The 13,524-nt window shown below is 39.2% G+C and overlaps 1 protein-coding gene and 1 non-coding gene across 25 annotated transcripts; both read left to right on the top strand.

Moving 5' to 3' along the window:
• Window positions 1-56: 56 nt before the first annotated feature.
• HNRNPK (heterogeneous nuclear ribonucleoprotein K) lies at window positions 57-12,639 on the top strand. 24 transcript variants are annotated; one of them, XM_028834331.2, is made up of 17 exons: window positions 57-153; window positions 2,194-2,273; window positions 2,372-2,456; window positions 2,849-2,946; window positions 3,596-3,652; window positions 5,140-5,183; window positions 6,057-6,129; window positions 6,663-6,734; window positions 7,237-7,350; window positions 7,657-7,785; window positions 8,437-8,744; window positions 8,881-8,935; window positions 9,371-9,454; window positions 9,820-9,835; window positions 9,928-9,995; window positions 10,391-10,560; window positions 11,342-12,639. In XM_028834331.2, the coding sequence occupies exons 3-17, from the start codon at window positions 2,399-2,401 to the stop codon at window positions 11,370-11,372; spliced, it is 1,377 nt and encodes a 458-aa protein (XP_028690164.1). In that variant the 5' UTR covers window positions 57-153; window positions 2,194-2,273; window positions 2,372-2,398; the 3' UTR covers window positions 11,373-12,639. The 24 variants fall into 24 exon arrangements, with proteins under 24 accessions (XP_028690164.1, XP_077821419.1, XP_014973462.1 ...); XM_077965293.1 differs by having other exon boundaries at window positions 11,282-12,639; XM_015117976.3 differs by having other exon boundaries at window positions 9,913-9,995.
• Window positions 10,865-10,974, top strand: MIR7-1 (microRNA mir-7-1). Its single transcript, NR_032363.1, has one exon. It is a non-coding gene; the product is annotated as a microRNA mir-7-1 (primary transcript).
• Window positions 12,640-13,524: the final 885 nt, after the last annotated feature.

The following is a 13,524-nucleotide window of genomic DNA, read 5'->3' as shown; positions in this document are numbered from 1 at the left end:
CCCCTAGTCGCTCCTCCCCCCAGCTAGTGAGTGCGCGAACGAGAAAGGAGGAGGGCGCTCCAGGCGACAGCACTGCAGACGCCATTATCCTCTGTTTCTCTGCTGCACCGACCTCGACGTCTTGCCTGTGTCCCACTTGTTCGCGGCCTATAGGTAATTGGAGTTATTGGAGCTTGGGTATTGCTGATTCGGGCACGGGTTTGGCCTCCCTGAAAGGCTGCGTTGACTTTTCCCAAGCCCGGGTTTTCTCGAGCCCTTAGTGGCCTCACAGCCCGAAGGGAGGCGCTGGCGGGAGGCGGGGTTGTCGCCTCCCCCGTCGCCTTGATTGACGTGGCCTCGGGCCAATTGCTTCGCCCTCGCACCATCGCCGAAGCCCTGGCAGCCAATAGGGCGCGACGGCGGGGAGGACGCGAGAAGGCGGGGGAGGGGAGCCTGCGCTCGTTTTCTGTCTAGCTCCGACCGGCTGAGGCGGCGCTGCTGCAGAGAGACGGCGGCCTCGCGCGGTGAGAAGCCGGGTTGGGGGAGCGGCTCGTGGAGGTGAGGGTCGGAGCCCAGTTTTTCCGCTTGAGGGAGGCATTCTGGGGGCCGCTTTGGTGTTCGGCCGCTTCTCCGAGTGGGAACGTTGCCCGGCGTCCCCTCCCCCACCTCCGCCATTTCCCTGAGCGTGTATCCGCAGTCCGCGTTGTGGTCCTAGAGACTTCGGGGATTCGTGAGGCATGTGCCTTTAGAATGAGCTGGAGCTATGTGGCACTAGGAACTAGGAACCTCGTGGAGGAAAGGAGCCCGGCTGGGGGAGAAGGTCGCGCTGCCGCTCTCTTTGTGTGAGCCCCGCCTCACCTTGGGTCTCCCGGCCCGGGGTCGGAGCTGGAGCGGCGGGGATGGAACAGTCGGGGCTGCCTCGGTGGCTTTGTCTCGGGCGATGGGGGGAGGATGCGGGGGATGAGACCTCGGGACCGCGTGGTGGGTGGGGGAGGGGGTCGGCGCTCGGCTCCGCCTAGTAGCACGTAGTCGCCATTACGCGGGCCGCCATTTCCTGTCGGATCCGGGTGAGGAGAGGTGGCGGCGCTTTTGCTATCGACTCTCGCTTTTTCCAGTCCTGTTACCGGGCTGTTTCCGATCCCGGTACCGGGAGGCGGGGAGGGGAGGGCGCGTTGGCGCTCGGCCAGTCGAGCACATACTTAGCGGATTTTCGGGGCCTGGGGACTAGTGACTGCAGGACCCGAAGGGTGAACGGCACGCGGCAGCGTTATTCTTACAGATAAGCCCTGCTGTTTTTGCTTAAACTTTCTCATCCAAATTTCTCACACCCCACCTCAGAAATTGAGTGCTGGGCCAGGAGAATGTCGTTTCAGTTAGTCGTTAGAAGAGCGATAAGTCCACCAACGGTATGGGAGAATGGGAGGCATAAAAGTGCCTCGATTGTTGGCTCTTTGCTGTCTAGCCAACCTTCTAGTAGAGGCCGCTTGTCAACTCCTAGTCCCGAGAAGAGGGAAGCTTAAAAAGGCTGTTTGCAGGCCTGTCGACCGTTCTGGCGCGTAGACACTTTAGTTTTCATATTACAGGCATAATTGTCGGGTTGTACTCTCTCAAGCCTAATTTAAAATAGTCCGCTAGTGACTGTTAGTTTTCAAGGGCTCCATTAGCTTCGCTGATTAGTAGACTGGTAGTGTGATAGTTTGGATCTGGTCCTGTATTAGATTTTTGGATTTATCCCTCCGGTAGATTGTTGATGGATGTGTTCGCAGTGGCCGTTGTATTTGTAAACTTTCGGGGTGTCACATAAGATCGCTTCAAGCATGAGTCGAAAGAAATAGAAAAGCAATTAGAAGTTTTAATATAAAATTAGTTTTTCCAGTGAATAAGATGCATTGTAAGTTTTCATAAATGTATGCTTTGTGGATGACATTTATCTTTTCAGGCTTTTGTGAATGTGCCGTATAAAACAATTCATTGCTGTGTTGGGAGTTAATTCAGTGGCTAAAAGTTATTGTTCTAACTTAGCAAAAAATCAAACCAGGCTCCGTTGAATTTTGTATTTTTTAGGCAGTCATTTGAATTGTGAAACCCTAAAATGAGTCAAGTTTTAGAAGCAGCTAGTTTTTTGGGTTCAAATCAGTGTTGACTGTGATCAGAAACAAATATTCAGTAATAGGAATAAACAAAAGCAAAACTGATTTCTGTTGGTTCTTATAGGCTACTGCAGCACTGGGGTGTCAGTTGTTGGTCCGACCCAGAACGCTTCAGTTCTGCTCTGCAAGGATATATAATAACTGGTACGTTCTAGAAGCAGTGTGGTTTTTTTTGTTTTTTGGTTTTTTTACAGCTTGCTTTGCAATAAGCCAAATGTACTAGCGTCTTTATTTTTCAACAGATTGGTGTGCCCATTTAATAAAAGAATATGGAAACTGAACAGCCAGAAGAAACCTTCCCTAACACTGAAACCAATGGTGAATTTGGTGAGAATAAATTTTAATTTTAACAGTATTTTTTTTATTCTGTTAATTATTGCCTAGAAGTGTGTGGTGAAATTTTGGTATTTCTGTTTAGGTAATTTTAATTCAGCGATTTATCAGTTACATTTTAGCTTTTTATTTATGAAGTTGAAGTAACTGATTTGCATATAAAAAATTTTCCTTGCATTTTGGGATTTCAAGTCCTTTGAAGTATTTTGTCACAGTATTTTGTGTTTGGTACGTTTTACTAGATGGAAGCATAAGGTTCAAGTCTATAGCAATGCCTTTGGCCTTTCTAAAACATGCCTAAGATTAGCAACAAGTCTCTTGAAACAGAATGGAGTTGCTTTGGAGACTTCGCTGCTTTCTTTGAAATCTGAACTGTTAATTTTTAGGTAAACGCCCTGCAGAAGATATGGAAGAGGAACAAGCATTTAAAAGATCTAGAAACACTGATGAGATGGTTGAATTACGCATTCTGCTTCAAAGCAAGGTATGCATTTTATTCTTGAAATTTTGAAGGGGGTTCATACTCAAGTGGAAATTAAGATAAGGTCTGGTTTGGCTTTCTCGAAAGTCAAAAGTTTTACAGATTGAAGAATATAAAACATTTGTTTGTGGTTCTTTCTAAACACACTTGAAGGCTCTGGTGGTTTTGTTACTCCACTTATAATTAAGATTAAAGCCTTTGCTGTAGTGAACCACCGCTACAGGTCAAGCTAGGAGGAGAGTGTGATTCTTAAAGTATTAATAGATTAAATCTTAATTATGTGTGGACTCCTTAGGAAACTGCTTAGTTGGCAGTTTATTGTTTTATCACGGGTCACAATATGAAGGTACCTACTAATACTAAATTAATTGATTTATTTTACCAAAAGGTGCTATAAAATCTGTGCTTAGTTTTATTTTATACTTGGTGTATTTCTCATGTTAAGTACTCCAAACTATTTAGTCCTCAAAGCACTTAGAATTATATTTTGATTTTTGATTTGTTTTTGGCCTGGTCGTTTTTACATCCCCAAGTAGATTTTTATTCTTATAACAAACAGGTTAGAGGATTTTTTAGCAAAATCTTAAGAGTATAGGTAGACATTAATTTTAGGGAAAGGCAAAATAATTTTTTGTCTTTGTATCTTCTCCAGAATGCTGGGGCAGTGATTGGAAAAGGAGGCAAGAATATTAAGGCTCTCCGTACAGACGTAAGTATTAAGATATTAAACTAGTACACGAGCAGCTTCAGTTTATATGTCTATAGAAATTTAAAGATTTACATCCTAGAAATCATTTCATAGTTTAGCTACAAGACATTTGTAACAATTTATTATTACAGAATTGATTTCAAAGTTATCCATTCCTGTTTTAACAAAAGCCCAGATTGAGCAGGGTTGGGGGGTGGTTTCTATTAAACCTCTTCACATTCTAATAAGAGTCCACCAAACTATTCACTTCATCAAGCAAGATAACATCTTAATTAGAAATAGCAACAAAGTGTAAAAATCCTTGATTGCACCATCCTGTGTGTGAATCAATTACAGTATTACTGAAAACCATTGCAGGTGGCTGGTTAAATCCAGAAAAATTTTTTTTGTTTTCTCGGAAGAAAAATGTCCATCTGTTCTTTAATGGCTTGCACATGGAGCACAAAGAATTTAATGTTGAGGTTGCATGATTTAAATATGGGTAAAGAATAGAGTAGGCACTTAATCTTATAATTGGGAAACTGTTCGTCAATGCCTATGATTTGTTTGAGTCTTCATTTTACAGTGGGTTGACTCTTGTGATTAGACACATTAAATGTTGGCAGTGCCAGAAGTGAGCACGTTTATAGGACTTGGCTACACCAAAATTTCTAAATTTTTTTTCTCATAGTGTACACATTTCTTAATGTTTTTCTTGCTAAAAATGAGGCAAATAACTTTGTGTCGAGTACTTATTTGACAGTATTTCATTTCTCTCTTGGTCGCAGATCTTTGTATGTTCCTCTTGATTACTGTAAACTGAACTTGAAATTTTGTTTAAAATTTTACAAACTTGCCTGTTAGGATCTAGGAATGCGTTTTAAAACCTCCAGACAACCAAACCAGTCTTATTAGTTAGGGTTTTTGGTGGTGTGGGAATTTTTGTTTTGTCTTTTATAAAACCTCTCTCCTCTTAATCCAGATGTTCTGTATAATTATCTGGGTTATTTCCCCATTTCCTCAAGAATTTCAGTAAACTTTGAGTCAGGTTTTGTGTCTACCCTCATGAGCCAGCCTGCTACTGAAACATCGTTTGTTTTTCTTAAAAAAATAAAAACGGCTAGAACCATCATTTGAGGTCCTTAATGTTAAGCCACAGTCAGATTTAGAGAAGTCCATTATTGTGTTAGTCTTCAGAACAACTTAAGCTTGTTTCATTAATTGAGAGTATGAGTATAGTTTGTATTAAATTAAAATTTATTGCTTTTCCCCCTTTTCCCTCTCCTTGTTTTTTTGGCCATATATCTCCGTTGCCCATGTACTGGATCGACTTACCCCTGCGTTGCCCACCATGACGTTGGCCCATCCGCCCCTGAACGCCCATGTGAAAACCCTGGTTGGCTATGCCCAAAAATGTGCTCGTTGCCAAACGGGTACCATACTTGACAACTTCTGATTGAATGCCCATGCCCAATGCCAACATCCACGAACGCCAATGACCAATGCAGTACAATGCCAGTGTTTCAGTCCCAGACAGCAGTGGCCCCGAGCGGTATGTCCCAACAGTTTATGCCTCACTGCCTGATTAGAAAGAGAGAAATGTATTTTATTACCTGCCTTTTATATAATTAAATAGTATCCCCTTTAGACGGTGTATTGTTTTTCAAGTTTCTGTCTTATTTTCCCCATTAAGTCTTTTTGTCACTGAACTTTTACCGTGAGTTGCCCACCCAAACGATCCACTAATTTTATTTCGATGGAAGGAGCACAGCTTCAAGTGTTGCATATTTGCCGCATTGTAAATCAAATTGTTACCAAGATAGTCTCTCGCTCTGTCTTTGTGGCCCACCTTGCTTCCCAACATTGCCTGTTCATAATTTTTTCTGATGAAATGCTAACTCTGGTTCACTTTCCTTCACTTCTCATTTGTGTTGTCTTTGTTTTGTCTTGCATTTGTATTTGTTTTCTTGCAGAGCCCATTAGTGATCTAATTTCTAACTGGTATTCATAACCTTACTCCAGATACAATGTTCACCACTCGCATATTCCCCCACTTTGCCTAAGAGAAGGTGTGCCAGTTTTACCAATGTAACAGCGAGGGTATCCTTAACTTAGTGGTGGCGGGGAACATAAATATTCAACTCTGCTTCAGTTCTGGTCAGTTTATTGCCCACTTAATCTGAGCCCTTCCAAAAGCCCGTTCTCTCTGTCTCTCTGCAAGTCTCCTAATATTGTTATCATGTCTGTATTGGGTATAAAACAAAATGCATGTGAGAAATCTATAAATAGGCTACTTTAAATGGGGAATATTAAATAATTGTATGTTACATCTCTGTAAAAGTTTGTATGACTTTGGTAACAAACACAAAACTCATTTTTCTTTTCCGCCTTTTTTGTATTATCTGGTATTTGTGGTGTTTGACAGCATATTGAGTATCAGTGCTGATATTGAAACAATTGGAGAAATTCTGAAGAAAATCATCCCTACCTTGGAAGAGGTAGGCTCATTATTTTTTTAAAAATATATTTGACAACATGAGGGGGGAATGTTTAAAGTGCATTGTATTGGGGTATGATGGGGGAGGTGGAGAGACAATGGATATAACAGTTTGCAGGAGTATCTCAATGTGCTACGTAATTTTGTACATACATAATTTGTTTTTTTAAAAAAACAAACAGGCTGACCACTCCTGGAGTAAATGTGAACTTATCTGTGGTCATGTGCTTTCATGGATTTAGTGTGTATTTTATGGGCTTTAGTTTTAGAAAAGAGATTTTTTAAATTAGAGTATTTATGGGAATGTGTTGAAAAGGAGAATTACTTAGATTTAGGATTTTACGACTCTACGTAATTCACTTAGGTATATAGAGAAAAGTATTTTATGTTTTATATCATCTTAATGTTGAGTAAAGCAGTTTCTCATTTAATAATATAGGTTTAAAATATGTTGTAGTAGCTTTACCAATATATGCGACAATAGCCTGATCACGCTAGACACTTAACCTATTACTCTTATTTTTCTACTTTCAGGGCCTGCAGTTGCCATCACCCACTGCAACCAGCCAGCTCCCGCTCGAATCTGATGCTGTGGAATGCTTAAATGTATGTCATAGTGCCATTGAACCCCACTGAAGTATGGAGCCTGGCCCATAGGATCGATTATATTTTTAACATAGTGTGCTTTTCCCATCTCTATAGAAAAAGGCTTAAAAACATGATACATGAATGGTCTTACAACTCACTGTTGACCCTGCTCCATGCTGCAGTGGGAATTAACTACATTTGCAAAGTGCTTTGCAGTCATTTTTATTATGGTGTTATTTGAATGTTAATAATAATTTTGTGGTAACAGCGACATGCTAAATGGCTGCAGTGTGGGTATGGTGTTGCAGGACCTGAAAATAAAATAGTTTTTTAAGGTGGTGCAGAATGTCCTTTTTGGGCCTGGCTATTGAGGATAATAAGCACATAACTGGTAAAGTTATTGAAATATAAATTCAGGTTGCTCACTGCAACAGTATATTATTGTTATGCTTATAGCAGATAAGTGTGTTTTGGGGAATTGTTGATTTGAGACTAAAATTTTATAACTCTCCCTCCACAGTACCAACACTATAAAGGAAGTGACTTTGACTGCGAGTTGAGGCTGTTGATTCATCAGAGTCTAGCAGGAGGAATTATTGGGGTCAAAGGTGCTAAAATCAAAGAACTTCGAGAGGTAAAAAAAAAAAAAAATTCTGCCATATTTCTTGCTGGAAAGTAAATTTTCATATAGACTTGTTTCTGTGAGCTTCTCTCACTTCCCTTCTGAGTTCCCTCCGAAGATTGCGTATCACAAACGACAAAAAATGTCTGGCATTGCTATTATATTTTGTCAAAATTTTTATACCATTGCAAAGTCGTGTGATAATTAATGAAGTTTTTATATTATGGGGGGATAATTGTTGAATTCAAATGCAATTTTCACTGAACCTAGGAAACCTAATTTTCTTCTAATTATTTTTTTTTTATGATCTTACTACAGAACACTCAAACCACCATCAAGCTTTTCCAGGAATGCTGTCCTCATTCCACTGACAGAGTTGTTCTTATTGGAGGAAAACCCGATAGGGTTGTAGAGTGCATAAAGATCATCCTTGATCTTATATCTGAGGTACTTCTGAACACATTTGTTTGCATTTGGTTTTATGAAACAAAGTGATAACCTTTTGCAAAAGTAGCTTCAGATCATTTAGTGTAATAGTCTTTATTTGCCCTTTCCCTAGCAATTTTCTATCACCTGACTTCAGCCATCACTTTAATTTAGAAATGGTTTTGAAAAAGTGGAGAGTGGTAATTTGTTGGTGGTATTTCTTTAGCCTTTGATCCTTCGAATGAATTTCCAATAGTGTTGCTTGTGTCTTTGTAACTACGCTGCAGGGCTTCCTATCTCGGGTGCCTCAGTATGGATTACAGGCTTGCCAAGATACTGATCTCTTCAGCCCTTGTTGTGAAATATGCATTGTAGTTTGTTATGTGTAAAATGGGAGGACTTTGTGGTTTCTTAAGATTTAAGTGTAAGAGCAAGCTGTTACTTCTCCCTGCACAGGCAATAGAACTCACTTGTGTTTAGCACTTGCCAAAAGTTTTGGAGTTCTTGGGAATCTTTACTTTGCTACTGTTAGTGTTGACATAATTCCTGTTTCTGTCTCTAGCACCTCCTGATGGGGGAATGACTTGTATTTTGTTGATGATGAGAGAAGGGTTGGTTTGAAGCGGGTCTCTTTTTCTTCAGTCTGTAAGTTTGTTCTATCTCTGTTTTTAGTCTCCCATCAAAGGACGTGCACAGCCTTATGATCCAAATTTTTACGACGAAACCTATGATTATGGTGGTTTTACAATGATGTTTGATGACCGCCGTGGACGCCCAGTGGGATTTCCAATGCGGGGAAGAGGTGGTTTTGACAGAATGCCTCCTGGTCGGGGTGGGCGTCCCATGCCTCCATCTAGAAGAGATTATGATGATATGAGCCCTCGTCGAGGACCACCTCCCCCTCCTCCTGGACGAGGTGGCCGGGGTGGTAGCAGAGCTCGGAATCTTCCTCTTCCTCCACCACCACCACCTAGAGGGGGGTAAGTTTTTGGTTTTTTTTTATCTATGAATTATTAACCTACAAGAGACTGCGCTTAGTGGTAGACAAGGTAGACTTTGATTTGATATGTGTGGCATGTAAACAAGTTTAGATTACAACAAGTACTGTGCTTGCAGAGACCTCATGGCCTATGACAGAAGAGGGAGACCTGGAGACCGTTACGACGGCATGGTAAGAACTTTGGTTTATTACCAGTGTTTTGTGTATGTGAGGGTTGTAACAATATAGTTCACGTTTTGTTGAAGGTTATAGTAATTAAAAAGCTTTTCTTTGGCGTGAACCCGGGAGGCGGAGCTTGCAGTGAGCCGAGATCGCGCCACTGCACTCCAGCCTGGGCGACAGAGCGAGACTCCGTCTCAAAAAAAAAAAAAAAAAAAAAGCTTTTCTTACAAGTAAATTTTGTTTGAATTACTAGTTAAATCATTATTTCTGTTATTTGCTGCTGGAGGATTATGACTTTACTGAGCTTTGTTCCCCTCGATTACATAATTGCTTCCTATATATGTACCCTCTTTTGTTTTAATGTAACATGCAAATTAGGCATATAAAAACAGCTCTATAACAAAATACAATGTGGGTTCATGTTAATATTTTTATCGCTAACAGGTTGGTTTCAGTGCTGATGAAACTTGGGACTCTGCAATAGATACATGGAGCCCATCGGAATGGCAGATGGCTTATGAACCACAGGTTGAGTATCATGGTTGTTCGTGTGTATATCAGTGATAATTTAAGATGTTTACCTGCTCTCCAGTAAGTTTATTATTCCCCAGAGGATACTCACTGAAAATAGGATACAGGATGACTTTGGTTTCCTGAATAGAGGGATTTTATGAGTATTAAAATACTTGAATAGTGAAGCTGGGTGCAGTGGTACTCACTCAACCCCAACTACAAAAGAGTCTGAGGCAGGAGGATCACTTCAGCCCGAGAGTTTGAGACCAGCCTGGGCAACATAGCGAGACTCCATTTTTATTGAATGAATTTTTTATTTTAAGTACTGGTAGTAACTACAACGGCAAAGTAATTTTCTATTTTTTTCTTTCTGTTTTTAGGGTGGCTCCGGATATGGTAAGTTTTCTCCTTTGTGAAATCAAACATTAATTTCATACTTTTTAAATGAACTTACTGCTCATTATTTAAATCAGATTATTCCTATGCAGGGGGTCGTGGCTCATATGGTGATCTTGGTGGACCTATTATTACTACACAAGTAACTATTCCCAAAGATGTAAGTATCTTTAATACTATGAGGAGCACTTTATCACTTTTATGATTATTCCTCCTTTCTGTTTTTTTAATTCAGAAGGCTTTAACAAAAATACACATTTAGGAATGAGGTTATGTTCATAGGCTTTAGTGAGCTAGGTTTTCTGCTGTTTGAGCCTTGTTAAGTGATCAGTGCTGTTAATAAAAATAGTTAAGAGGGTGTTGAGCCCTTAATTAGCTAATTAAGGGAAACATTAGTGAGTGTGACATAAATGCATTGTAACTCAAACTTTGACAGGTTTAGGGATAGTTAAGAGTCTGAATGAATAAAATTAATACACTTCATGCTCCTTGAAAATACAGGTAGTAAATGTTAAAAGTATATCGTAAACACATACTTTTAAAAAATCTTTTCAGTTGGCTGGATCTATTATTGGCAAAGGTGGTCAGCGGATTAAACAAATCCGTCATGAGTCGGGAGCTTCGATCAAAATTGATGAGCCTTTAGAAGGATCCGAAGATCGGATCATTACCATTACAGGAACACAGGACCAGATACAGAATGCACAGTATTTGCTGCAGAACAGGTCAGTTTAAGTTTAGCTTTGTGTTAGCTTATACATACTAAAACCTTTAAAGAGCTTTTCTTCTCAATTGATTTTTTTCTTTTAGAAGCCATGGTGTCTCAACCTTTTGGGGACCTAACTTCTAAACATTCTAATAGTTTGCCTTGATTTTCTTCTGCTTTCTTACTAAAAACGAAGACATTCAATACTAATCTTGCTGGAAGAAGCCTTAACCAAGCAAACTTCTCATTTCTCTGGTGAAAACTGCTGCCAAAACCACTTGTTACAAAATTGTACAGAGCCTGTAGACAATATAGAAGATTCATTGGATGTTGGCCTAGTTCTGTGTGGAAGACTAGTGATTTTGTTGTTTTTAGATAACTAAATTGACAACAAATCACAGTCTGCCATATGGCACAGGCCATGCCTCTACAGGACAAATGATTGGTGCTGTAAAATGCAGCATTTCACACCTTACTAGCATTCTTTGTCTTTTCTACCAAATATTAACAACTTTCAATTCCGTTTTCTTAATTCTGTTCTACTAATGTCTGATTTACCGCTCATCATTTTTCTTGACATTTAACATTGCTTTAATTTGTAATTGCTTATGGTTTTTGAACTCTTCTAATTGTAATGGACATGTTTATCATTTTAATTTAGCATTGAAATTGTCTTGATGTTGATTAAGATGTTACGAGCAAAAATTCTAATTCGCACTTTTTTTTCTTTTCTTTTATAGTGTGAAGCAGTATGCAGATGTTGAAGGATTCTAATGCAAGATATTTTTTCTTTTTTATAGTGTGAAGCAGTATTCTGGAAAGTTTTTCTAAGACTAGTGAAGAACTGAAGGAGTCCTGCATCTTTTTTTTTTTATCTGCTTCTGTTTAAAAAGCCAACATTCCTCTGCTTCATAGGTGTTCTGCATTTGAGGTGTAGTGAAATCTTTGCTGTTCACCAGATGTAATGTTTTAGTTCCTTACAAACAGGGTTGGGGGGGGGAAGGGCGTGCAAAAACTAACATTGAAATTTTGAAACAGCAGCAGAGTGAGTGGATTTTATTTTTTGTTATTGTTGGTGGTTTAAAAAAATTCCCCCCATGTAATTGTGAACACCTGCTTTGTGGTCACTGTAACATTTGGGGGGTGGGACAGGGAGGAAAAGTAACAATAGTCCACATGTCCCTGGCATCTGTTCAGAGCAGTGTGCAGAATGTAATGCTCTTTTGTAAGAAACGTTTTATGATTTTTAAAATAAATTTAGTGAACCTATTTTTGGTGGTCATTTTTTTTTTTAAGACAGTCATTTTAAAATGGTGGCTGAATTTCCCAACCCACCCCCAAACTAAACACTAAGTTTGATTTTCAGCTCCTCTGTTGGACATATAAGTGCATCTCTTGTTGGACATAGGCAAAATAACTTGGCAAACTTAGTTCTGGTGATTTCTTGATGGTTTGGAAGTCTATTGCTGGGAAGAAATTCCATCATACATATTCATGCTTATAATAAGCTGGGGATTTTTTGTTTTTGCAAATGCTTGCCCCTACTTTTCAACATTTTCTATGTTAGTAGTTGTGAAGAACTAAGGTGGGGAGCAGTACTACAAGTTGAGTAATGGTATTAGTATATACCAGAATTCTGATTGGCAGCAAGTTTTATTAATCGGAATAACACTTGGTTATGGAAGTGACTAATGCTGAAAAAATTGATTATTTTTATTAGATAATTTCTCACCTATAGACTTATACTGTCAACTTGCTCTAGTGTCTTATTAGTTAAACTTTGTAAAATATATATATACTTGTTTTTCCATTGTATGCAAATTGAAAGAAAAAGATGTACCATTTCTCTGTTGTATGTTGGATTATGTAGGAAATGTTTGTGTACAATTCAAAAAAAAAAAAAAGATGAAAAAAGTTCCTGTGGATGTTTTGTGTAGTATCTTGGCATTTGTATTGATAGTTAAAATTCACTTCCAAATAAATAAAACACCCATGATGCTAGATTTGATGTGTGCCCAATTTGAACAAGGGTTGATTGACACCTGTAAAATTTGTTGAAACGTTCCTCTTAAAAGGAAATATAGTAATCTTATATATATATTTTTGTGTGTGTGGAGTGTTTTTCTAGCATTTATAAGTGAAAGCTGGCAGGGGTGGTAGATGCAAAGTTCAGTAGTTGGGCTCATAATTTATTAAAGTGGTAATTTAGCAAAATGAGAGCCTAGTCATCAGGTTTTTTTTGTTTTGTTTTTCCTTATAGTCAGCTTTCCTCATTACCTATGAGAAATTTTGAATGAGTTACTTTGTTCCTTTCTCTAAAATAGCTTTCGTTTGATGTTTGAGAATATCGGAGACAATGTAAAATCACTGCAGAGTATGATTCCTAGCTCATATTCCTGAAATACTGCTTATTAACCTCCAACTGTCCAGAAAACTTGAAAACTTTTTTGTTTTGAGACAGAGTCTTGCTCTTCTTCCCAGGCTTGAGTGCAGTAGCATGATCTTGGCTCACTGCATCCTCCATCTTATGGGCACAAGCAGTACTCCTGTCTCAGAACATGAACAACTATATAGAAAAGGAGTCAGGAATGTAATTATTGAATTTAGGTAAGAGGCTTGTATATAGTAAAAGAATATCGTTGGGCACAGAATAATGCCTTTTAAGGGAATTAGAGTTGAGTGACATTTAGTTTGGGGAGGGGCATAGAGTGTTCTTTTGATTTACGAAGAACATGAAGTAAACGTCAAAATGTCACTTAAAACTAGTGAATGCTACCTGTGGTATGGTTTTCCCAGTGTGGGTGAGTGGGGTTGCTTAGGGTGAAATGAGCCCTTACCCCTAAAGAAAAATTTGTAAGGACATTTTAGTCAAATTGTTACTCCTACTGGAGGAAAGCATCCTTGGAGAGAACACTGGCTTTCAAAGCTTTTATCTGTTGTCTATAAATGAGTTATGTAACACATGGACTATTAGCTGGAAATG

This window comes from Macaca mulatta, chromosome 15 (genome assembly GCF_049350105.2).
Source record: "Macaca mulatta isolate MMU2019108-1 chromosome 15, T2T-MMU8v2.0, whole genome shotgun sequence".
Lineage (NCBI taxonomy): Eukaryota > Metazoa > Chordata > Mammalia > Primates > Cercopithecidae > Macaca > Macaca mulatta.
This window is presented reverse-complemented; position numbering and strand designations above follow the sequence as displayed.

What these genes read in the sequence shown, in the direction of transcription:
- HNRNPK (XM_015117974.3), top strand. Translation starts at nt 2,399, where the DNA reads ATGGAAACTGAACAGCCAGAAGAAACCTTCCCTAACACTGAAACCAAT. An exon ending in GCATTCTGCTTCAAAGCAAG is followed by an intron (nt 2,947 to 3,595) that starts GTATGCATTTTA and finishes TATCTTCTCCAG; the next exon opens with AATGCTGGGGCAGTGATTGG. An exon ending in AAATCAAAGAACTTCGAGAG is followed by an intron (nt 7,351 to 7,656) that starts GTAAAAAAAAAA and finishes ATCTTACTACAG; the next exon opens with AACACTCAAACCACCATCAA.